The 27,474-nt window shown below is 35.2% G+C and overlaps 1 protein-coding gene and 1 long non-coding RNA gene across 2 annotated transcripts; one reads left to right on the top strand and one right to left on the bottom strand.

Moving 5' to 3' along the window:
* Positions 1-1,037: 1,037 nt before the first annotated feature.
* Positions 1,038-3,150, top strand: LOC115919929. Its single transcript, XR_004062068.1, has 2 exons — positions 1,038-1,921; positions 2,890-3,150. It is a non-coding gene; the product is annotated as an uncharacterized LOC115919929 (long non-coding RNA).
* A 2,803-nt stretch (positions 3,151-5,953) lies between these two features.
* On the bottom strand, positions 5,954-27,323 carry LOC581754 (aldehyde dehydrogenase, mitochondrial). Its single transcript, XM_030974232.1, has 14 exons — positions 27,001-27,323; positions 25,450-25,554; positions 23,614-23,754; positions 22,862-22,941; positions 21,900-21,949; positions 19,474-19,535; positions 17,566-17,694; positions 16,115-16,228; positions 14,340-14,439; positions 13,106-13,290; positions 12,365-12,529; positions 10,164-10,321; positions 9,194-9,308; positions 5,954-8,241 (listed from the first exon to the last, which is right to left on the bottom strand). Exons 1-14 carry the CDS (start codon positions 27,130-27,132, stop codon positions 8,209-8,211), a joined length of 1,569 nt encoding a protein of 522 aa, XP_030830092.1. The 5' UTR covers positions 27,133-27,323; the 3' UTR covers positions 5,954-8,208.
* Between the last annotated feature and the right edge of the window lie 151 nt (positions 27,324-27,474).

Consider the following 27,474-nt stretch of genomic DNA (forward strand, 5'->3'; position numbering starts at 1 on the left):
AGGAATTGGTGGTTTGATAACTATTTTTTTACCTATTTCTTCCTATTTTTTTACTATATTTTTGGACTTGAATTTTTTTCTGCCATTTTCTTCCTATTTTTTACCTATTTCTTACTATTTTTTACCTATTTCTTACTATTTTTTCACTATGTTTCTGGACTTTGATTTTTTCACCCATTTTCTTCCTATTTTTTTACTATGTTTTGGGACTTAGATTTTTTCTGCCATTTTCTTCCTATTTTTAACCTATTTCTTACTATTTTTTCCCTATTCTTTTCGACTTAGATTTTTTGTCACCAGATTTCGTCCTATATTTTCACTTTGTTTCTGGACTTTGCCCTTTTTCACCCATTTTCTTCCTATTTGGCTATGTTTTGTACTTAGATTTTTCTCTGCCATTTTCTTCCTATTTTTTTACTATGTTTTTGGACTTAAATTTTTCTCTGCCATTTTCTTCCTATTTTTTTTACTATGTTTCTGGACTTTGATTTTTCTTACTCATTTTCTTTCTATTTTTTTACTATGTTTTTGTACTTAAATTTTCTCTGCCATTTTCTTCCTATTTTTTTACTATGTTTTTGGACTTGGATTTTTCTCTGCCATTTTCTTCCTATTTTTTTACTATGTTTTTGGACTTAAATTTTTCTCTGCCATTTTCTTCCTATTTTTTTGCTATGTTTCTGGACTTTGATTTTCTTACTCATTTTCTTCCTATTTTTTTACTATGTTTCTGGACTTAGATTTTCTTACTCATTTTCTTCTTATTTTTTTACTATGTTTTTGGACTTATATTTTTCTCTGCCATTTTCTTCCTATTTTTTTACTATGTTTTTGGACTTAGATTTTTCTCTGCCATTTTCTTCCTATTTTTTTACTATGTTTTTGGACTTCAATTTTCTCACCCATTTTCTTCCTATTTTTTTAGGGTTAGGGACTTAATTTTTTTATCACCATTTTTTCCCTATATTTTGTTTACTATGTTCACAGACTTAATGGATTTTGTCACCTTTTTGCTTTTAATATACGCCGATATTTGATTTTTAAGGTTGTTGAAACTTTTTTACACTTTATAAATATATATTTGCACAATTCAAAACATATTTCACAATATAACTATAATGTTAACAAAAATTGCGATATTTCGTCTTTTAAAATGAAAAAAAAAAAAAATTCAAAGAAGATTTGGACAAATTACTGGCCCTCCTTAGAACTCAACTCTTCCTTTAAGGGAGCATAATTATTTCGTAGGCCTGTGAACATTTTAAGGGAGCATAAATATATCGTATAGGCCTGTGAACATTTAATCAAGAATTAAGAATGTTTTAATTTTATCTTTAAATGAAATGACTATCGATTTTGAATATTTCAAGTAAAAAAGTATGTAATTAGCAAAAGAATTAGCTTACTACTATAGTGTTATAGTGACTAGAACTTATCCAATTGGATGTAATTGTAACAATTTTCCCCATAATAAATACAAAGGTGAAAGGGTACTCTTCAAAAATGTTGAATCATAATGAAACACAACTAAATGTGTGCTGCCATCTAGTGGTAGAAAGCGAATAGGCCAACCGGTAGTTTATTTTCAAATTCAAATCTTCACTCAGACTCTGTGATGATCAGCTCAACGGCGCATATTTCAATCATTACTTTGCCATTTCGCCAGACTTGTCTTCCTGTAAAACCCACAGTATGGGTAATAAGGGGTAGATTTACACCAGGAAAGGACAATTTCAAGAGTAATTCCAGGGCAAGAATTGAAAGAACAAAATGAAAGGATCGAATTTATTACCAAGATTAGGCCTACAGTCCCACACTAGCACTCTTGTGTTGGAGAAATACGATCAACTTGCTTTGCACTACATGCACTGGACTGCTACTGCTAGCTGCTGGAGCTACTTTAAAGATCTTCATTTTGAAGGTGAGTAATAAAATTACACACAATTCAATACGAAATTGAGTTTGCTTTCTGTACAATTAAATTAGGAAATTGGTTAAGTAAATCTTGATTTTGTAAATTTATTTGGTTCATGAAAAAATCCAAACCATCATCAAACTGATCAGAGTTGACGAAGATCGTAGATTATATTCCCTAGTAGTATGTCTACATAATTTACATAGTCACCTATATATCTGTGTTTACGTAAGGCTTTTCATTGGAAGTGAACAATCAAACATGACGAATCTCATTAAAGAATGGAATTAGCGTATTAGGTCTATAGTAGGTCTACTCATTCACAAATATATTTGAGCAAATTTAGGCTAGATTCCGCCACATGCGCGTGCTGGCTGCATGGTAGTTGGTAAGACATGTGAACGCATGTGGATATATAGCATCTCCATTGAACACATGGCACAGGATCTGCACTCGTTTTGAATGAATTGCAATTCTTTACACTTTTTACAGCCAGGTAGAAATTTCATATGCCAATAAATCATCCTAAATCATCCTAAATCATACAAGATTTTCTTGCATATTTTTAACAGAAATTGAATGGCAAAGTTGATTCTTAGAAGCCGTACATTTGTATGTCACATACACTGTATATATTATGTGTGTTATGATTTGTTTTTCCATCACAATCCCGCATTCAATTGGCTGTGCAGATCCTGCATGCACATGTAGGTGTATTGCATCATGCATGACCATATAGTTGCAAAGTATAGCTCATCATTCAATCATCATAATTCATACATGTAAGTAGTCAAGCATCTATCATGTCATGAATTTGTGAAGGATGCAAGTAACTGTAGTTCTTACATGAATTTCATTTGTACAGTGTACATTCCACGTTCAACTCTTAAATTTTCCTAGATTTGATTTGAAAGCATAATAGAATACTACAACCTGCTTATTTTTTTTTTTACTTATTATTTTTTCTTCTTCAGGGTATCTTAGCTTCGGCTGCTGGAAAGTCATCAACTTGGACTGTGTGGCACTGGCACCCTTGTCTTCTAGAGTACATGTACATACAGTCTTAATTTGTTAGACTGAACTGTCCAACACACATCAAGGAAATGCAAGACATGGGTGAAAGTATTAGAATCATACATGGTTAATGACTTATTGTTCATCTGTAATTAATGGAAAGCATTTCAAAATGATGCCAATAATGCCGTCCAACAAACATTCAGCAAGTACTTCCAGGTTGCCTCGCCCTGCCACAATCAAACATGTGTTCGCGGTCGGAATGAATCTGAGACATAAATCTTCAATACACAGCTTAATTTTTACCAAGGCAATCTTAACAAACACAAATTGAATTACCTCACGGCGTAATTAAATATATACATGTATTGATGTATATATATATATATATATTCTATATCTGCGTATGAATATTTTTGTATAATTTTGTTTCACTATACTCTTTGCCATGTCAGCTCACGTGTACTATGTAGTTGATGCCAGTATTATGTATCACTTTATAGATGTGTATTCATGTAACAGTAATAAAGCTTTGTCTTAGTATTCATTTAAAGTTTTAAAGACATCTAAAGACTATTCATGTTTGTCACATCCTTATGACACTTGACAGATAGACCAAGTTGCCAGTGCTATTAACACTTTTTACATTGTTATAGATGTGAACTATACCTTTGCCTTCACATGTTTTCATTTATAGACATTTTTAAAGATTTTGTTTAGACTGTTGAAACTTGCCAGATAGCCTTGCTACTGTTATCATGTAACACTTTATAGTCATGTATAAGCTGTTCAATACTGGTTCACATCCTGTATATATGCTAGTATTTTATGAGCCAAAAATGTGAAAATTCATTTTTTTTTTTAAATTCTAATATCTTACATTCAGATTAGATTTACATTATAATAGTTTCGTTTACACAACTAATACATATATATATGTGAACCCAATATCTGCAATTTTTACCAGTGATTATATAGGGAACAATTTAATGAAGAAGAAAAAGATATATTTTTTTTCTTTCTTGCGTTTATGTTTACAAAGACCTAGTACTACCTTTGCGTAATATTTGTATCATTTATAAGACGGGTATATGCCAATCGGTTTGCCAAAGATACATAATATTTACCGGCCGTTCTTACCTCTAAATCCAAAATTTTCTATATGAAATGCTGCTCAAGTTTTGTAAGTGTGACTTTTGTAAATATGTTTTAATAGTTTGTGGACTGTTTGTTTAGTATTCTCATTCACCATATGGGTGTACATTGCATGTGATATTTTATGTAATAAAGTGTTCTAACGTTTCAAACTGAAATAAAAATGTGTTTGCATTTTATTTATCTTGTACATCTGGCAGCAGAAAAATAGGATAGAAATATTTTAGTGTATTTATTTTCCCCCTATTTTATTCCTATTTTAGTTTTTACTCGGGTAATATGTGGACGGGGATTCGACTAATCCAATTATTTTGTACATGTGCGCATGACATGCACCTACATGCATATATTGTACAACAAGGTGCTACAAAGTAGAGCTTGACAGAGATTTAATTGCTACCAAACAATTATACAGTACACCAATCATTCAATTAATATTCCATTTTTTTTTAAATAGATTTTAAATATATTTGGTTTGTAAAAAAAATATGTTAGAAATATATTTTAGAAAAAAATATGTCTGAAATATATTTATAAACTATTTTTATTTCAACGCTATTTAAGTCTCCTATTTTTTTCCTATTTTTGTTCCAAAACTATGCTATTTGAAATAGCTTTTTTGGGTATTTTTAGGGGACGAGAAAAATAGGAAAAAAATATATTTCAAAACTATTTGTGGCTTTATTTTTTTCCTATTTTTTGTTCCAAAACTATAGCAATTAAATAGCTTTTTTGGGGGATGAGAAAAATAGGAAAAAAATATATTTCAAAACTATTTGTGGCTTTATTTTTTTCCTATTTTTAGGGGACGAGAAAAATAGGAAAAAAATATATTTCAAAACTATTTGTGGCTTTATTTTTTTCCTATTTTTTGTTCCAAAACTATAGCAATTAAATAGCTTTTTTGGGGATGAGAAAAATAGGAAAAAAATATATTTTTGCATTTATTTTTTCCCTATTTTTTTTCTATTTTTTTCCTATTTATTTTTTACTAGGGGAGGTATGTTTGTACATACCGGTTTTTTTTTCTTCCAATCCGGTCGATGATATTTCAAAAAAGTTCTACACAGCCATTAATTGTCTCTCTCTATATAAGAAACATAAAATGGATTATACAGCCATTGTCTCGATCCTTCTATATAAGAAACATAAAATGGATTATACATATGGTTAATGCAGGTCTATGCAAATATTGTACAATGCCCTGGATCTGACGTATAATAATTATAGCTAATACGTCAGATCCAGATCATTGTACAATATTTGTAGAGACCTCCATAACCATACAAGTTATTTTTAGAAGTTCACTGTACAAGACAATATTTGAATGCTCTACAAGTGGCGTAGCGTGATTCGAGCCATTTAGGGGGCACTAGCATCATTGTGTGTGTGTGTGTGGGGGGGGGGGGTCGAAGGACAGGTATAATTTTACTCCTTGGATTGAATTAAAAGATGCACCCCCCCCCCACCCCTCTCTGTCTCTCTCTCTTTCATTCTGGCCGGGAAGGGGGCTCTGTTTAATTGTGCTCCTGGTTCCCCCTGTAGCTACACGAGTGACGCTGAGAGATGCAGCATACCTCATCTAGTCTGCTTGCCGCCTTTAGACTATCCATCCATCTTCTGAGTTAGATTTTATTTTAGTCTCCATCCCCATCTCTCTCTCCCATAGTCCCCTTCTCCTCTTTTTCCATCTCTCTCTCTATCTCTCTCTCTCTCTCTCTCTCTCTCTCTCTCTCCCATAGTCCCCCTCCCTCTGTCTCCATTTTTCTTTCTCCTCCTCTTGCTTGATTGTTTTTCAATCTTCCATTTTAACCAACAAAAACCCAGTACTCCATGACTCACTGACAAAAAGAAAATACATGTTATGTATTAAAGTTGATGTAAAATTAGTTTAATTTTCCTCTTACACCGCAATGTACATTTGTCATGCTTTTTACCCTGATATTATGATGTTATCATACACCACATGATATATATATTTTTTAGCAACAAATTCAATTCTAAGAAATCTTGCATTCATTCATCCAAAGCATGATTTTAGATTATAATTCTTTCTGTGTAATTTTGTTTTGTAAATAAGCCCTGTAGAAAACACATAAATATAGCTCTGATTATTTCAATTCAAATCAAGGGGGGCAAGTATGACTTGTACAAACAGACACTATGCACTATGAAAAGGTGTTGAACCATCAATAGAATGTAAAAATAAATATCTAGAAATACTTGTTTATTCTTTGTCTTTTTTTAAAAACAAAACTACCCTGTTACATAATCAGCACATGTTCAGCCAACAAATAAAGCAAGAGCGGGTAAAACTTCCTTACATAATGCCTCCAAGCAGCATTTTCTTTGCAATAGGGAAAGGATGGCAACATTTATTCACACTCTAAAGACTCCTATACTATACACTTGAACCATAATATGATAACAATTCCACAATTTTATAAATCATGGAGCCGAAATTCTAAATAAAATCTGATACAGGTATGTTGAAAGTTAACTTACATGATAGAAAATAACATTAATGCACAGTTAGAACATTTCAGAAAATTTTGGTCCACATATATGTGAAACCTGAAAGGCATGTCGGTGTAAATGTAAAGGTTTAACTTTTAGTGGCCACATTAACTATATTCAAGTTTTAGTTTTCAGGAGGATGGATACGAACATAAATCTTGTGAGCATTGCATGCAAGAAACATTCAACTGCCTAAATGTGACTTATTTTTCTGACCAAAAGTATTAAAGTTTTGGAACAAGATTGTTGTTACATCCATAAACATGTAATCTATAAATTTCAAAAGCAAAACTATTTTTCTTCAAAAGAAGACAATTCTTTTTCAGGGTTCTTTTCTAATATGGTGGTGAGTGTTATACGATATGCAACATTACTTTCTTGTCATATAACATGGGTGGCATTGCATATCATATTCTAATGGTCAATATTCATAAAACAGGTACAATGTATGTAATTATTCCAATGTTTAAATTCAAGGCATGAACAAGTCAAGTAACAATTATACAAAGCAAGAGTAACTGTTTGAGATTTATCTTAATCATTGAGTAACGAAGCAGAAACTCAATTTGAAAACATGATTTTTATCTATTCTACACAAATCTTTGAATTTCAAATTCTGCGTACCGGTACATAATTTGTGTTTATCAAATTTGATTTGTACAAAAGAGGAAAAAAACAACTCCCAATTAAAGTCACACTGTAATATAAACAAAGTCTTTTTAAGACACTCTGATTAAAATAAACTGAAATGTTAAAACACTATAACAAAGTGGCCAACACTCGTCTCACAATTTCCAGGTTAAAGTTTTCTAGCTACTGCAGGATTTCAGTTGGCATATTTCTTTGAAGACAATGACAGATCAGTTTCGAAGTTCAGCACATATAACGGAAAGTCAAAATAATAGGCTTTTTTCATAATGTTATCAAATTTAATTCATAAGTCTTTATTTGGTGCCTTGTTACAAATTATTTCACTCATGTTACGAATAATTGTATTTCAATAGTCAGAATGCGAACTGCATACATTACTTGTTGCTAGGTAGGACAAACATTATGGCTCACCCTACCTAACAAAAAATAATGTATACAATTCGCATTCAGACTATCGAAATTCATTTATTCGTAACAGGTGAATGAAGTAATTTTTAACGAGGCACTTACAGATTTATTATTTATTTATAAAATTGATTACATTATGAAAATGGTCTTGATTAATTGGTGAATCACTATGGTTACAAAATCAAAGGACATAAGAAGAAAAAAGCAGTTACAGAATTCAAAATGAAAGACAAACAATATACATATTTTTACTAAAAAATCAAGCCTCAAAATCCCTGAGAGTGTAAAATATAAAGATAGCACAGAATACACAAATAATCCAAAGAAGACCTACAGGTCACTAATGGATTTGGAAAAACCAAAGAACCTCTTACAAATAGTGAACATACCTTGTATAAAATAGTTACTTTGAACCTAGGAGACAGATATTATACATGTAACTGGGTGTTGGTGTGTTGTTTTTTTTTTGGGAGGGGGGAACTGAAAATTATCTGGGGATAAATCATAAGATATTTTGCAGAATATAAGGTGGATGTCTGTAGGATAACCTATGTGTTCTTCTGTGGAATCTTGACAATAACCTGCAAGATAATGGAGAGAGATGAAATTCAATTTACATATGAATTTTGATTTTAATGAAATATCATGAATCATTGCACATTGTGGGTTAAACAGAATTTTCATGCAGCTATTACTTTGATCAATCAAAATAATCAAGTAACCTTTACTTCCATTTCAGTACAAAATATCATTTAAAAAAATAAAAAAAGAATAAATGTAGCTCCATATGACTTCAGCAGTTAAACAGATTTGAAGCATTCACGGTGATTTCTTTGTAACTGCTATCTTATTATTACTACACATGGGTTGAGAGAAGCAGCTGAAGAAAAAATGACAGATCTAAGGCAAAGCATATATGTAGAGAGAAAGGGAAATGGGAGGGAATTATTCCAAGCTCCATGAACAATCAACTTTCTGTGACGTGACTATGTCTCATCTACCTATGATCAAATGCAAAAAAGGTGCGCAGCCATAGAGAGTAGGTTCAATCGTGGAGCCCCAAATAGTTCCCTGCCCGATGCAATCTCTATGAGAGGGAACTATTACGAGCTCCTTGAAATCACAGGCCAATCAGAATCAACTTCCTGTAATGTAACTATCCCTCTGAACTACCTATGATCAAAGGCATATCCATCCATCCATGTTTAGTATGGCTGAATGAGAGAATAACAAGACTTTTTTTCTAAAATTATATTTCTTGACAAAATTTTAGCATAAAGAAACACCTGATAGCATGCATGTTTAGTTATTGTTCAAATTAATTGACCGCTGGATCCGCCCATAAGATTTTATCCCCTGACAAAGTGTTGCAGCGGCGCACAAATGTCGTAATCTCTAAGATCCCTTGTTGACCATAAATTGCTGGACAAACGAATATCACTAGCGATATTATTTTCGATGCAACATCCGCAATGAGTAACATATTTAGCATTAGTTATTGTTCTTGACATATAATGTTCCATTGAGACTTACCGTTTTGACCTCTGTGTAGTTGTCAAGTCCATACTCTCCCAGCTCCCTGCCGCTGCCCGATGCTTTGTAACCTCCGAATGGAGCCTGGGCTGCGAAGACGTCATAGCAGTTGACACTGTGAGGATGAGGTCAGCAAAAGGTCAAAGGTCAAAGAAATGCTTCATTGAAAGATAAAGCAGTAGCCTGTATGCCTATGATTTGAACACTAGTTTCAGTCATGAAATTTGGTTCTCCTAATAATGGTTGAACATGTAAATCTCTGACACCTTCATAACTTCAATCATGAATAGAGTTTCCCTCGAAAACAATTGTTTAAAAGTTTGAGACTGTTTGATTTTCTTGTAATCCATTAACATGTACATGTATGTAAGACTCAGAATTCAAAAGGTTTCTTTACTATTTTAGAGAGAATTTTTATCAATTTTTTTTGTTTTTTTTTTTTGTTGGGGGGGGGGGGGGATTGCCCTATCACAAATATGCGCCGAAAATCTCAAAACGGCTGATCATTAGGAATATTACCATTCTCAAATTCATTATTTCTCACAATAAATATGTCATGTCTCAAAGAATCCCATATCCCGAATCATAAATAATTTTCACTGTGCCCAGCCCTAGAAACCTAGTGCAAAAGGGGAAGGAAATGATTACGTACACCAAATTTATACAATACACAAAATATGTACTCCTGGCACTTTTAACAATTTGTATTTTTGAAGCCTATATTTGCTTGTACTACTGCGCTGTCACATTTCTCAACCATGTGACTTTCAAGTATTTGAAGAAACTGCATACATACCACCTTCTCCTACAAACCCACCAAATATGTAGCAATCAGAAATATTTTTCATTAACAAAAAATTATATCAAGTTTCTTTACCCGATTAGTTTTTTATGCTCTCATATAATTGTAATTTGAGCATGGTCTTTCCCAGTGCAAATGTACTGGTTAATTAGTTTCAGGTCTACTTACTAAACAGTTCCAGCTCTCACACTGTTTGAGATGTAGAGAGCCTTGTCAATGTCTTTGGTGAAGACGGAAGCAGCTAGACCATAGATGCTGCTATTGGCTCGTTCGATCACTTCGTCCATCTGACTAAACTTCAGGATCTGCTGTACGGGTCCAAAGATCTACAAGGGGCAAAGCATGATTGAAACGGTTACCATTTCAGATTCTACTTCATATGGGACCTGGAGAGTGTTTCACAAAGACTAAGATCGACTTTAAGTTGGACTTAACTATGGCAGGCCATTCATGCCACTAGTTCCTCTCACCTTTCCTGGCATTGGTCTCCCAAGGAACGTATAAATTGTGGTCACAAATCTACATAATTTACTTATTTTGATAGTTCATTATTGAAGGAAAAGATATTACCTAAAGATCATAATTGAGAGACCAATAGTGAGAGACCAATAGTGAGAGCAACCAGTGGCATGAATGGCCTGCCAAGTCGATCTTAGTCTTTGTGAAACACTCCCCAGAAGATGGATCATTCAACACATAAAGACAGCACCGTACATATCAAATGAGTGATTTTCTTTTGCTACAGAAGTATACTGTACTGTAGTTGGCAAATAAATACATCCTCCTCTAACTCTTTACAGGATTTGGTCTACTATACAGTCAAACCTGTCTACAGCGACCGCCAAAGGGAAACACAAAAAGTGGTCTTTGTAGACAGGTGGTCTTTGTAGACAGGTTCCTTTAGTACATGTTCCAATGAGAAACCATTTTCAAGGGAAACAAAAAATGTGCTTGTTGTAGACAGGTGTTCACTAGAGCAGGTTTGACTGTACCTAACAATTAATGTAGTAGTCTATAGCTTCACTCCATATAGAGTAAAGAGCCAACAAATTCCTTGTATTTCAAGCAACAATGGTAACAATGCTGGTCAAGAAAAAATGTGAAAAGAAAGAAGGGAGACACTATAACCCATCCCATCAACCTCTACTCAATGGTCATATACGAATTTCATCCACAGTGTAAGACCAATGCCACCCGCCGCCCCCCCCCCCTACATGATCCCACTGCCCCCTCAATATCTTGACCCATGCCAAACATTTAGCCGCAGACCTGCATGAGGTCTCTGACCCGCTTGTCTACTGTAATAATATTCATGATATCAGTGACGAAGTAGTATTGGGATCACTCCATCTTTCACCTGATGTAAAAGTTTGTTCCATCTCGCTCATAACCATGAAATATCAGACATTTCTTTCCACTTCTTCATCTTTCGAGATGTGAGTTAGTCCAGCGGTAATGTCCGTGGTACGGTCAGCTCTCTGTCTTTTCCTACAAACTGACTATGATTTGACCCAGGTTCAAACCGTAAGTAACATCTTTAAGATGGTGGCGTTAGAGGTAGGTCCCAGATTTCTGATTGATACACTTTGGCAAAACTGAGCCCAATTAACACATACCTCACACACACACACATACATGTTTCTGGTATAAATCAAGGAATCCTATGTTCACATTGGTATGTTATTACCAGAGCTGCCAACCTTGTGCGACCAAACAAAGGAATCATGATGGCAAAAAAAGGAATTTCAAGCCAAAAAAAGGAATTCTTAAAAAGAAACTTACAACCACGCGTGACACACTTCCAATGCAGAAATGTTCATTCATCATGCTGTTTTTTCCATACAAGCAGGTAATTTTTTTGGTGGTTATTTTTCGTATTATCGGCATTTCATTTCTTTAGAGAATATTTTCCTCTTCAAGTATGTTTTAAAATTAGTTTTCTATTGAATTTGTGATCAAATCACCATTTAAGGGCAGTTGTTTGACGTGTGGTATGTAAAAAAAAAAAAAAAAAAAAAAAAAATATTTAAACAAATTATTAAAAAACATATTTTATGAAGAAAAAACATAGTACCGTAATTTGGAGGAAAAAACGGAGTAATTCCGGCACAAACGGATGGTTGGCAGCTCTGTATTACATGTTCAAGGACACACGTGGTTGTAGGAATACAACTGGAAATTTACTGCATAACCAAGAACCTCCTTTTCCTGTGTAAATAGAGCACCTAAATAAACATACCCCTTAATGAAAAGGGCTACAAATTAGAAACAATTTGCAGGGTTCTCGAGCCAAGGACATCCTCGCTTTGCGAGTGAAGGTACAGTTCTTATGAGTGGTCTCTGTACCCATCCACCCACCGACTTCTCACCTCTTCCTTTGCGATCTTCATGTTATCAGTGACGTCCCCGAAGACGGTAGGCTCGATGAAGAATCCCTTGTCTCCCACCCTCTGACCTCCGGAGAGTAGTTTGGCGCCCTCAGACTTCCCGCTGTCAATGTAGCCAAGAACCTTATCCATCTGCTCTCGGTCCACCTAGTTGTGACAAAACAAAATAAAACGAAGACCGATTGTTAATAATTCTTGAAACTTTTATTTTCAAAGTGTATTCTAGAGAACTTACTGAACCACTCATTTTACCTACACAACAAAACAGAACAGAAAAGCAATGTATACAGGACATGATTAAGTCATTGTATGCACATAGACAAAAAGGGTTGAAAAGTTATTCATCCTTTGGGTGATTACATTCGCATGATTTGTACAATATGGATGCAGGTACTTCTCAAACATGAGTTTTAAAGTTAATATCTAATCAATTAAATAAATAAGATTTATCCTTACATTTAATGTGAAATAAAGTTCTAAAATCTTCACAATTAAAACTTTGATCAAGAAATCACAACATCCAGTCTTGTTATCAGTGCTCAAGGTTGCCTTGTATCACTGCTCTGCCTCTAATTTCTTCAATCAATTTTGGATATGCTTCATACTTGACAAAGTGACAGATTTTTTTGTTTAGGATAATCTGGCAAGCATCTTTAATACAAGAAGACAATTCTCTGACACATTTAACTTCAATATCTTGGAAGAGAGCAGATAAAGACATACCTGTGGTCCTTGCTCGTTGATGTCCTCAAATGGATTTCCAACGGTTCGTGTTTTGGCACGTGCTGCTGCCATCTCCACGAACTGGTCGTAGATGCTGTCTTCGACAAACGTCCTTGATCCAGCGCAGCAGCACTGGCCCATGTTGAAGAAGAGAGCAAAGTGACTCTGCTCAACAGCATATTCCACTGAAAAATAATAAATTATAGTTTTTTAACCAAGTCTGAGAGTATCTTACAATCAATAGTAATAAACAAAAGTAACATGTATCCAAAGAAAAAAGGAAATTGGCTGTATTAAAGACACTGCTCCTGTGACAATAGCACTACGGTCAGTTTCCTACGCTAACTAAATTCTTAATTTTAACACTGGATGCAATACTATACTTAACCCTAACCCTAACCCTAAACCTAAACCTATCCTAAAAACCCAATTGCAATTCTACCCCAAACCCTATATACTTGACAAAATAAATCCCAGAGCAATAGTCACCAGAGCAAAATTCTGATTGGAAACAATTCATGCCAAGGCAACTATAGCCCAGAAGTTGAACCATTGATCATGAATTTTGAAGATACTGCGCTAGGTATTACATAAGTGCACCAGAGCCTTTAGGTAACACATACATCCTACATTGCTAAATCCCTTGGATAGAACTTCCAATCATAGGTCCTGTTGTTGCTGATCTACAAACAGAAACTTGCTTCCCTTCATAGAGTCTCTATCAAAACAAAATAAGTATTCTCTGTCTTTTCTATTTAATAATAGAATAATTCCATTTTTCAGGCTCACAAAGGCCAGGACTGCACAAATTCTAAAGTGGATGACTCGTGGTAGAGTGGTTCATTCATCGACTCTCAATCCCCGAGTTAAACGTTTGAATCCCAGCCCAGTACTAACGTCTTATGGCAATGCTTTAATCCACATTTGCAAGGTACTCTCCAGTCAGGTGTAAATGAGTACCGGTACATGGTAATTCCTGAGTTAATAATAATTGCAGGGCTCTCAGGAACAACAGCATTGATGCAGATGAAGCTACCCTTGGTAAACAATACAGTCTAACCTGTCTACAGCGGCCACCCAAGGGAAACACAAAAAGTGGTCTTTGTAGACAGGTTCCTTTACTACATGTTTCAATGAGAAACCATTTTCAAGGGATACAAAAAATGTGCTTGTGTAGACAGGTGGTCACTAAAGCAGGTTCGACTGTATCATTATTATAATTATTATTACTTACAGTCGCAGTCGGCCATGACAATGTTTGGACTCTTGCCTCCCAGCTCGAGTGTGACCTTCTTGAGGTTGTCAGCTGCAGCAGTCTGGATGATCTTACCAACCTACACCAACACAAAATCAAATCAAGAAAGATGGTGTTTAACATGCAGGTAGCTTAGTAAAATGTAGCAGCACAAATAGACGTGTCCAAAACACAAAAGGCATAGTGAATACAAAGGTGTAATGACATCTAATTTTTATTTTTGCTGATAGATATACATGTATTAATAATCTCTGTGTCCCAATGATGTGGTTCTCAATGCCATAACAATACCTTTTTTAACAATTATCCATTTTGTATTCCACAAAACTTACCATTTATGGTAAACTTTGCCATCAATGGTAAGTTTTATGCAACAGAGCCCGGTCTGATGGGTCTTTTCATACCGCTTCATTTCATCAAGCTACATGTACTTTATCCACTCTCTACCTTATGATTACATCCATTTTACAACCAAGTATCGTACGATTTAATTTGAGACAACCATGGTTTGCTTTTTCATTGTTAATCTAGATACAAATACCCGTATTCCACCAAAATTTAAACCAAACGCTGTATTTAAGCTTTTGTCCAACATTGGGTTTACAGGTAACAAGAGAAATTAGTCCAAGGTCAAAGTTTTCATTTTGTTAAATGTGATTTTAGACCCAGGGTCAGGTTTCCCTAAATTAATAAGACCAAACTGTTTAATACAACCACACTGATGTTCTATCCTTTTCATCATTTTCCATGTGTAATAATAAGAATATACTGCTATGTTGTCTATCTTTTATTTTGATGGTTCTTCTGTGATTATAAACACAACGATATAGTTTTTCATATATATCTTTGGTATTTTTACAATGTGTGACCAAAACAAATTTCCATGTATTCCTGTGAATTTGGATGAATAAAAATTAATTGAATTGAATAAAATTGAATTTTTCCCTTGAATGCCCATCAACTTCATATCGGGACTCAGAGTTGAATTTAAAGATGACAAAAAAGCTGTTCTTTGTCAAGAAATACTAGATCAAGTATCTGAGTATGACTAATGCTAAACGGCACAACCTTTCTCTTTTACTGATGTAATAAGTGGCTGCTATTTACAATGATGTTTACAAAAGATGGCCAATTCAACAGATTTAATTGAAAATTCTGCTGCACATCCTAGCAAATGGTCAGATCAATCCATTCTTTTCTTCATGGAGTTTTAGGATGTCGTTTTTACCGATAATGTTAAGTTCTGGTTGCAAAGAATTGACTTGAATGAGATTTATTGAATATGGGCATACATTTTCCGACTTGTATAAAAAATAAACGGTTTCATATTCTGTCTCATGTCATAAACTGAATTTTGTTGTAATTTAAAATACAATAACACAGGATGGAGTTTATCTGTACAATGTGTCAAACAAAACATAATAAGCCAGTTCATAGTTGCAGTCTGAGCATTAGCAAATAAAGGTCATTGCAGACCAAATTTTGAAATACAATGAGACAAAATACTGGATAAGTGCACATGAAAGTTATGTAATCATTATTCATTTATGCACAAGCAGTGCAGTCCATGATACACAGGTGGAAGTATTCTTTGAAAAGGGGAAACAAAGGCTATTTATGTAGCACTTCAATCGCTGTAAGAATGATTATTTCATAATGTACAAAGTAGGACCTCTTCATGTTTTGAAAATCTGTAGATATTCGGGGTCATTTGGGACATGTGCTAACCATGAACTGGTCTATTATTATCTCACCTCTGTGGATCCTGTGAAGGCAACCTTCTCCATGCCTGGATGGCTTGCCACGGCAGCCCCAGCTGTGGGACCGTATCCCGGTAGAATGTTAACCACGCCTTCTGGGAAGCCAGCCTAGATGGACAAATAGGGGTGAATGGATCAAATCTTGGATATGAGGAAAAATTGTGTTTGATTGATGGCACCTTCAAAAATTCACAACTTTCTTATTCTAAATTGTATTTTGCTCAAATTACCTATCAAACCTACTTAATATCATGGTGGACTTCCCCTTTAACTATGTGTAGAAAAATATTTATATAATATTGACTGGCCTTGAGGGGTATATCAGAAATATTGACCAAGCTCAGATCATATTGCCCCGAGTCGAAAGACGAGGGCAATATGGTCTTAGCGCGGTCAATATTTCTGATATCCTCCCGAAAGTAAAGCCCGTCAATATTTGTATTGTTATTATTACCCGTATCAGACATCTGAGCTGGTCATTTACAAAACCGTATTGCCCTAGTTTTCACTAGCAGTGGGAACGGAGGGGTATATTCTTTGTATTTTCCTTGGTCTCCCTGCGCGTATTGACTTTGAGTGTAGAGACGAGTGAAAATATACCTTGGTATTTTCCACGGTCTCGCATCCGGGCATCTTGTATTGACCGCGCCGTATTTTGTCATTTTCATTGCGCATCTATTATGCGTACGAGAACCTGTGCACTTTGCGCGCACTCTATTGTGACGTAATAATCACACCAAATGCACACTGTTTGCAGTGAAACGAAAATTGTGTCAAGCCGCGGGATGCACAGTGTTGGTTTGATAAAGTTTGTTCAGTTCTTGAAATTGTCATGGTGGATATCTGTATTTGCTCTAGATGTCTGATTTGGATAACAATACAAATATTGACTGGCTTTACTTTCTGGGGATATCAGAAATATTGACCGCGCTAAGACCATATTGCCCTCGTCTTTTGACTCGGGGCAATATGATCTGAGCTTGGTCAATATTCCTGATATACCCCTCAAGGCCAGTCAATATTATATAAATGCTCTCTAACTCTCGACAGATGAAATATGAAGTATCCTGCATGAATCAGAATAAAAATGCAGATGAAGCATGATTTGTTCTTGTTTGCCTTTTTTCTTTCTTCTAAGAGGACATATATTTCTATACTTTGAGAATAATGTGTACACTAGATGGAAACTAAGAACCCTAAGGAACAAAATAAACATGTATAGAATTCCCAGATAGTATCATTGCTTATATTTAAGAACAAGAATAACCTACATTCCAAAATTACCCTGTCAAATGGATTTAATAAGGTTCAGAAACTTCATTTTCCTTTACTTCGTATTAGACTGGACAGCTCTTTGATGAGATTAGCTACTTAAAGAGCTGTCATTGTTACTAAAAAACTTCATTTTTCCTTTACTTCGCATTGTAATGTGATAAGGTCCGTACCTCTTTAATGAGGCTAGCTATATAGAGGGCCGTCAGTGGGGTCTGCTCAGCAACCTTCATGACCACGGTGCACCCACTGGCCAGGGCTGGGGCCAGCTTCCAGGCTTGCATCAGCAGAGGGAAGTTCCACTGTAAGTGAAAACAAGTTTAATATGTATCATGAATGAATTAATCAACTGGTTGGAGATTCTGATTAGAATACTTTGGTTAAAACCTTGTGGATAAGATCTAGAATGAAAAATCCATCTATTTTGATTGGCGATAGGTAACGATGAGACTAAACTGTATGTCTGGCTTCATCTAATCCCTCTCCCACAAAAGGAGATTGAGCAACAAAAGACAATATAATATGGTGTTTTTTTTCAACCTCTTAATTAGCAGACAGATTTTTACTGTTTAGATATTAAGATCATGCTTTTTGTAATTGATTTCACTTTAATATTGCAAAACATATCATTTTGGTATAACCATATTCTCCTTAGACGCAATGCATCCAAAGTATTCAACAGGTTAAATTAGTAGAATTGGTGAAGTTCCAACGTTTTTTCTTGAGTTGTAGGGCTTATTGAGACATATCAACAATAACAATAACAGTGGTCTATGAAGAAAATGTATAATCATCGATTTATGCTAAATAGCTTTTAATTATCATCACTTTTCTAGGATCCAAAACATTCTCTACAGAGATGAGCTTTATTGTTATCGTTGATGTGTACACTAGCCATGCTCATGCATGTGCATTTTGTCTTGATTTTCATACTCACTATGAACATGACCGACAAAGAAAGCGGACAAAATATACAGTTCCTCAGGTAGACAAAGAAACATCCCTTCACTGCTATTATGTAAAAAGTTGAATATGCATGTGACACCTGTTCTATACATTTTTACATAATAGCAGTGAAGGAATGTTCCTTTGTCCACCTGAGGAACTGTATATTTTGTCCGCTTTCTTTGTCAGTTATGTTCATAGTGACTGGACATAACTAGCTTAGGCAAGTTGTGAATGCACGACCTGGAGGAAATACGACAAAGGACCCGCCAACCAATTTTCCCCTTTTCTTTCTCTTGTCACCAACTCCTGCCTGCTTATGCCGACAATGGAAACGCAGCTGACCGCACAACAATTACATAACAAAGGACGAGAAGCACTAGAATGCAGAACAAAAATCCCTTTGCCAAAGCTTATTCAGTACAGGGAAGAATTATACTGGAAGGCTATTCAAGGCATGGGGGATTGCGTCTTGGGGCCTACATTTGTCTGTTATGCAAAACAATTTGTATTGTGCCATGATACTGTAATCTGACGAAAGTGTATTCTAACTTTCTAAGCATGCAACTTTTGTACAGTGGAGAAGGTTATCACTCCAGCTTCTCCTGCATACATAACTGAATTAAGATAAGAAAGAATTCCATGACAAAATATCTTGTAAACATGGAACATGCAATATTTATAAATAGCTGCTCATGCACAAGTCTACTTAATTGTGCATTAACACACACTTAGCAGGTTGGAACAAACAGAAAGCATTATTTGATCTAGACACAACAATAACAGATATTTGTAAATTCACATTCATCAAGAAAATTCTCAATATACATAATTGTGTTCATTCTCAGATGTTTATGCCATTTTATATTTTAAAGAGGTCACTAAAGCATCTGAATAAGTATGTACATGCAATGTAGGTTGCCAATTAACTGTACCACTCAAACCAGTGCCAGTTTAATGTTTGCAAGGTTTATGCGAAATGCAACATCATATTTACTTTAAAAAGTATATGTTCAGATTTCTCCTTATACTAGTACCGTTACAAAATATTTACAGGTACATGCCTAGATTCATGGATGATAAAAACAAAAAAGAAAAAGACCTACATGTAAATAGCATATCTAAAACATACTTACTGGAATAATTTGCCCACATACTCCGATTGGTTCATGCCTGGTGTACGCAAAGAAATTTCCATCTATTCAAGAAACACAGCCAAAAAATTTTAAAAGAAAACAATATTTTTTTTCATTAATACAGGATCAATGTAAATACCGGTAGTAACATAATCTACATGTATACAGTGCGTCCCAGGAAAAACCAGTGAAAACGAACTTGTTTGATCAAATTATGGAAATGCAAGCATTACTTTAAACAAACAGAACTTTGTTATTCCTGTCTCATTTTTCTTAATTGAGGTGTCATATGAAGACAGAAATTGAACTTTCTAGAAATGTGATTTTCTCTATCTCCTGCCAAATGCCTTTGGTTTCCTCTCTTCAAATTGCTTGTGCAATCACTCATGCGTGAGATACGAATCATATAAGTTGCATCAAATAAAAGAGGAGGATCTAAGCGTTCTAAATATGTGTCATTTATTAATTATAATTGTGAATAAGTTATGATAAAACATCGATAATTCTCGGTTTTGTTTTTTCTGGGACGCACTGTATACTCAAGTTTTAAAGACAGGGGTGTGTGACTGGATCTACCAAAACCGTATATCCATATGAAAGAAAAACTATACCCAGTTATATGAAGAAGAAAAATGACTTCAATTAATTGTTTGCATCTGGGATTGTCACTTAAAGCGAGAATATAGGTGAGGTATTATTATACCCCCCCCCCCCCATCCCCCATCCCCACTACATGTACAGCGTGTCAAATTTTATGCAGGGTCACCACTCAACAGAAAAAAAACAAATATTTGTCTAATATGAATGGATCAACTGATGTCCTCCACTGATCTCAGGCAAATGAATTAAGTGAAAATGACTAAAAAAACCACACAACGGAGGCTGAACACTAATGGGGGGGGGGGGGGGGTGGTCCACTTGGAACCAATACCAGCAAGAAAAATATAGCCCTTCCTGTCATATGAAGACGAAACTCTTTTAATAGCAAACAATTTGAAGTGATGGCACCCTGCACATCAGATTGTTTAACAATTAAAATGAATGCAGAAGATCTATACCAGCGTTTTTCAACCTTTCTTCAGTCATGGCACACTTTTCAGAAATGAAAAATTTAGTGTCACGTACCCCAATCCCGAATTGATCACAGAATATTGATTGTGCATCACTCTGAAACTCATCTAGTGCCATGTACACACCCACAGGCACATATGTTCTTAAATTTTGTGAGCAAGTGAAGCAAGCAAGCAAAAAAATTACACTTTTATACGTTACAAAATTATTTGTAATCAACACACTTGACAAGTTATCAAATAATGTACATGTATGTGGGCTCCCTGCCGCCAAATATACATTAATATAAGGATATTCGGGCATCTCGTTGCCAGGTATTATTCCATTTCTAAACGTCTTATATTCTTTAACTTCACTCTCTCTTAAAAATCAAAAAAGCATAAAAAATACATGTACATACTAGGCCAGTACTTACAAGTTACAAGATATTATTTTATATAAAAGAGAAGTGGGGAATCCTAAAATCCAATAGTCTGTTAAAATGATTCTTTATAAATACAAACAAAAAATTAAGCCACATATATATATTTTTATAATACTTATAGGCATATACATGTAGGTTTGATGTAGAGAATCATTAGCTGCACTGCAACTGGAAACATATACATGTACATGTAATACTCTGAAATGCTATTATAGTGCTGTGGTGAAATAGGTGCCTGCCTTTTCAACACAGAGATGAATGTCTTTGAATAGCACAATGGTGGCAAGAACATGGCCATGACCCATGAATTTCATAACTGGGTGCATTTAATGATGAATAAATTTGATGAACAATAAAATCAACCCACAAGAACAAATACAATACCTTTATGAGTTAAAAGAAGCAGTCACTCAAGCATCTCAATCTGGATACTGCTTTCCCAATATTCAATAACATTATAATAATTTGCATTGTAACTCTTACATATATAGAGGTGCCGTGGTTGAGTGGTTAAGTCGCCGGACTGTCGATCACAAGGTCATTTATGTGATACCTTCACCCAAGAATAGCAAAAATTTATTTATACAATTTCCGTTCTAGCATTTATAGTAAAAAAGATAATAGCAGGTGAATGAAATACTTCATCACCACAAAGACGTGGGAAGAAAGCTTCCACAAATTTGAATACATTACATTTACATGTTCATGAACTTGATAAACAACTTATTATGTCACGTTATCAGGAAAATGTTGTTGTCCATGTACTGAGAACGCTGTAAATTAAATGCTAAGAACATCTTGCTTCATACCTCTCTCATACACTCTGGTGCAAACCATGTAGATTAATGGGCAAGAATGCAATAAACCTCTCAGAATAACTAACGGTATTTATACGATATAATAATAATAATGGAAGAGAAATTGGACTTACCAATTGGGATTGTCTTCCCTTCAATTTTGTCTGTCCAGCCAGCATAGTATCTTAAAAATAGAATTTTTAGAATATGCATAAAACTTTGGCATACCACAAAAAGATGCATGTATCGGTAATAAATATCTGGGGGGGTGTTTCATAAAGCTGTTCGTAAAGTTACACATGACTTTACGAACGACTTGAATATGAAAACCCAAATGGGATGCTCAATCATTTGTAACTGCATCAACTAAAGTTGAACTGTGCAGATGTAGATTAACATTCTTATTATAACAATCATTTTAAATGCAAAGTATATTTTTTGCCATAATTTAATTGAAGTTATTGGAAATATCAGGAAAAACTTTGGGCATCCTCTCTGACACTTCATATTCAAGTTTTCGTAAAGTCATGCGTAACTTTACGAACAGCTTTATGAAACACCCCCCCCCCCCCCCGGATTTTATAGCAAATCAATCCCACAGATGAGATCCTTATTTCAATTCACAGATAAAATTACATATATGATTATACTGTTTTGTGTTGTTAAATACAAACCTTCTAAAGTGGAGAGGCATCCTTGAATTATTTAGACTCTAGAATAAACACTTATATTTTTTTTCCTGATATTGGCTTTACCCACGAAACACCAAAATAAATATTATTATTCCTCCTCCTCCTCCTCCTCCTCCTCCTCCTCCTCCTCCTCCTCCTCCTCCTCCTCCTCCTCCCCCTCCTACTTTTTCTTTTTCTTTCTATTTTCTCTCCCTCTCTCTCTCTCTTTAGACATACTTAGTTCAGGCATCAAAATTCCCGGGGCAAAGAGGCATAATTTTGCTGTGATTTTTCTCACTGACCCCAGTAAATCTAATTGATGAAGAAATGAATGAATGGATGAGTGACTGACTAACTGAACGAATGAATGAATGAATAAATGAGCAAACAAAGTATCATTGAGTAAATTGAGTCTGATGTCATACCTGTAGCATTTCATAGTGAGCGCAACATCTCCCGCCATGGCCACTTGGAAGGGCTTGCCATTGTCCAGGGTCTCCAAGCTCTGTGAAATAAGCCATACCTCAGTTTCAAACTTTTGCTATGCATTAATGATGTTCATTCACTGATAAACTTAGGACAATTCTATTTTCAGTAGTTTTTACACAATGCATACAAGCCATCAGAATTCTTATTAGTCAAAGAAACCAATAAAAAATTCACTGATAAACTTAAGACAATTCTATATTCAGTAGTTTTTACACAATCATTATGAGCCATCAGATTTCTTATTTGTCAAAGACTTAAAAAAAGGCAGTAGATTTACATCTACAAAAAACGAGTGGCATGAGGGAGTATCAATAAGAACAAAATTGCAAATGGTACTTTGGTACTTTGGAACTAACTTTAGTCCATGGTTTAATCCACCGACTAAGTATGGAATGCCAAAAGTCCATATGAATATGTTTTTTAATAATTTAATATGTCACTAGATTAAAATCAAATGTAATAACATAATAAATAAACAACAATATAACTATGATAATTATTTTATCATAATAGGGACATATCAAATCATTCAAAATTACATATTTATATGGACACTTGGCATTCCATACTTAGTCGGTGGATTAAACCATGGACTAAAGTTAGTCTGCTTTCGAGAATACCACCCAATAAGCTCAAGATTTCAAGCAAAAGTACTGGATCAAGATTTCAAGATTTTGTTGATACTTACAGCGAGGTAGACTTGATCTCTCTCGATCAGATCGGCTAGCTTATTGAGACAGCGCCCCCTATCGGAGGCATCCATGGTACGCCAAGGTGAGCCAAGACGGAAGGCCTCATTCGCAGCATGGTAGGCAATGTCCACATCGGCCTAACCCAAAACAAAACACACAGTTGTAATATAAAGTTTGATAACATATCAAAACAAGGTTTGGTTTTAATTATAACTTAAAAACATAATTAAACATCAAAAGATACAATTTTCACTATCATTATACTCACAAGTGCAAAGTGAAACAACAGCTTTCAATGACAGAGCAATCACCGGTACTATTTTTTGTTTTATATTTTATGTCTTTATTAATTTTTTTTGGTTTGGTGGACCATCGATCTGTTCTCCATTATACTTTGAAGATATTGCAAATCTTAATACCCATATTTAACTCAAAATGGGGTTAAAGCAACTTGTGAGTTGACTCGTCTTTGCATTCACAGGCAATTTAAAGTGAAGAGAAGATACATGTACATACATGTACATGTTCATGTAACTAAAGGTCAAAGGTGCACATCGGGTTCAAATTCCATTAATCATTTTCTGATTTTGTGTTCTACAATTTTAGCGTTTTTAAAATAAATATTTCAAAATAAAAAAAGCTTTCGTTGTGAACTTTACGAAACTCACTCAAATCTCATTTTTTTTTCTTATTAAACCCATTATCTAGTCCAAGCTAGCTTTTAATTTAGAATAATAGATCGCGTGCCAGTTCCTTACACCAGTGAAACATGTGATTTAGAAATCAATAGCACCAGAATTGAAAAGAAAATTGAAAAGGACAAGGTCATTACTTCTAACAAAGGCTGGGGGGGGGGGGGGGGAGCAAACTCAGAGTTGTGTACTTAAGGTGCTTCAAACATTTTTTGTTTATGCATTGTTCCTACTATGTATTATATATCAATGTAACCCACTGTATTTTATTATCTGTAAACAGTTATGTTACATGGTGAATAAATAAAACAAACAAACATGGGTTTCATAAGGGGGGCACAGGCTGAATGCACCCCCCTCCCCTTTCCCCACCCTAAATCCAGAAATTCAGTGTATTCATTCATTCCTGGAATGCAATAAAATACTCCAGTAAATATTCAAACAATGACCGCCTCATATTGGGGCACCCACCACCTTGAATTTGTGCAATGAGGTGGTCTATGATAATGGAGTGGTTGGGTTGATTTGATTGTTTTCCCTTGTTTCCATTATCTTCTGAGCACGCAATGCCTTGCATACAAAAAGAAAGGGAAAACAAGTAAAATGCGACTGTGACTCCTATAAGCCTAGGCCATAAATTTAGTAAAGGAAATGGATGAAATTATTTGTGATATATCACGCTGAAAACAAAAATCCTAAACTCAATTGTCAACTGACCACTATGATCTTGACCTACACTGTACAAGCCCCAAAATGTAATTGGATCAATAATTCTGTTTAAAGTTTATACATGTTCCTCAATAAGTTCTTGACATACTTATTGTGATCACAAGGAAAAAACCTCTAATTTAAAAAAAATTGACCTCTATGACCTTTGACCTTTCTTCTACTGGGACAGATGGACTGACAGATATAACCCGAAACAATGCCTCACCATGCCTCCGGCATAAAAATCCACCATAATTACAGGTGTTAGTGTACAATTTTGTGCTCGCTCCCTTAATTTGATTACTTGAAAATTTAAGAAAATATAAATCTGATACTTGGGATATCGACATCTGCCCCTCCCCCCCCCCCCCCCCAACCCTTCTTCCAATCTTTAGATTTGGTCATTCAACCCTAAAAAACAAGGATACGTACCTTGTCAGCTTCAGCTACGTGAGTGATGACATCCTCTGTAGCTGGGTTGATGGTTGGGAACGTCTTCCCACTCTGAGCATCCACCCACTCGTTGTTGATGAACAGCTGGACAAACAAACAATCGTAAATTGTCATTAGATTTTTTATGGAGCGATGGAAGAATAAGGATAAACAAAAGAGTAATGTAGGTTAAAGAGAAGAAGAGAGGAGGAGAAAGAGATAGAGAGAAGGAAAAATATGAAAAATTAAATTAAAATTCACTACTCTGAGTAACATGAATTGGATAGGATGGACCTCAAATCCCACCCCAGGTTATTATATTGCCTGCCTAAAATGTACCATAGTGAGTTTTTATCGCTCAAGACAGCTATGGGATCCACCTCCAGACCCCTGGCGAGAGCACTCCAGCAAAGCATATAGAGTCAATGCTAATGCGTATTGACCTCTAGCACTGCACTACATGTTAAAGGTAAAGACTAGTTTTGGAAACGCCCCCCTCTCAAAAATGAAATGGAAGCTCTTATTACCAATCATGTGAAAGAATGTTTTTACTAATACGTGATGATACAAATTTTGCCGAGAAACCGCCTACTAATTGATATATTTGGTAAATCATTATATCTATTTGGACCGGATAGATATATCGCGCACGTGTCGCGTAATCCCATATACATCTTTCTGTGTACAGTGCTTGTAACTTTACCAAGACTGGGTCAAATTTCTTATCATTTTGATGATTCCAGAACCTTGCAGTACACACCAATACTTGTATGCTAGATGATCAACCTTTTCCGATCTATTCCGCAACGTTTCTTTCACAATGCAATCGCATGACCATAACTGGTCTTTATCTTTAATAAGCAGCATTTGAGTACATGAATAGTCAATACACTCAATCATGTCGATGCTGATCGGCAAGTATGACAGTAAACTTAAAATTATAATTTTTTAATAATTCTTTCTAACATCAGAAAGTTGAAAAAATTCTATTTTACTGCTATTTAGGTGTCATCAATCGTCACTAAACGTCTAAAGTACCGATTTTGAGTGATATTAGTTGAGTTTTGTACAGTAGTGTTTGAAATGTTGAGAATCAATAGCACAGCTTTTAATACACAGCCATGGGCGAGAGCACTGTCATCAGACTAGAGTTTTAGACCCTAAATGAAAATATATGAAAAGAAAGAAGGCATGAACCTTCTGTTTAGCAGTACAAATTTTAAGATTACACTTTTATCTTGATATCAACATGATCAAAGATTATATTATTTCTTGCATCTTGTTTACCATCTGTTGTATATTCATGTCACTCCTTTAACTCCAACTTTGATTTTTCCTTCCCTTTTTCTGTTTTTATTCTCCTCACTTTCTCTCATCTATCTATCTCGATCCATCTCTCTCCTTATTGATTACACTCACATCTTTTCTTCTCTCTTCATCACTAGACTACATGTCCTCATTTAATTAGAACGAATGACTGATTGCTCTTTTTACTCATAATCATATGTACAAATAAAATTAATTGAAGAAGAATGAATTGAATTAACAAACCTTGTTGAAATGGATGTCGGGCGTCACAATAGGTTGTGGTGCAGCTGCAGTAGAGTACAGACCGGTGCTCCTCAAGGTCTTCGCCAGGGCAGCGGCACGACTTGGCCTTAACATTCCCCTCAAAGCGAACATGATTGCAGAGAGCTAGCTAAAGCTTCAGGCGATTTTTAGAAAGTGTCTGATACCATGCACCACGCCTACGTGAACTAGCCTCTTGTCGATGCCCTCGCGCTGTTGGAGTCTCTAAATTCTGACGAGCGAAGCGAGTCAGAGAAACCATAGACGTATGGAGAAACCGAGGCGCTTGCGCGGAGGGCCTCTTGACAAGTGATCTGAATTTCTTATGTTTTACATTGTTTGGCGAATGATCCGACCCAGCAGAGTTCGGTGAAAGTCATCCAATCAGAGAGAGCTACTATGACGTAATATCTACCGCTCTGTGCGAATTCCCTCCGTGAGAGCGAGTCTGGCCGC

The sequence above is a fragment of the Strongylocentrotus purpuratus genome, unplaced genomic scaffold (assembly GCF_000002235.5).
Source record: "Strongylocentrotus purpuratus isolate Spur 01 unplaced genomic scaffold, Spur_5.0 spur5_scaffold_7, whole genome shotgun sequence".
In the NCBI taxonomy this organism is placed as follows: domain Eukaryota; kingdom Metazoa; phylum Echinodermata; class Echinoidea; order Camarodonta; family Strongylocentrotidae; genus Strongylocentrotus; species Strongylocentrotus purpuratus.

Coding starts and splice junctions, on each gene's coding strand:
- LOC581754 (XM_030974232.1), bottom strand. CDS start 27,132: ATGTTCGCTTTGAGGGGAATGTTAAGGCCAAGTCGTGCCGCTGCCCTG. Junction 23,755..25,449: donor ACGTAGCTGAAGCTGACAAG/GTACGTATCCTT, acceptor GTTTTGGGTTAG/GCCGATGTGGACATTGCCTA. Junction 19,536..21,899: donor AGGGAAGACAATCCCAATTG/GTAAGTCCAATT, acceptor TTTCTTGAATAG/ATGGAAATTTCTTTGCGTAC.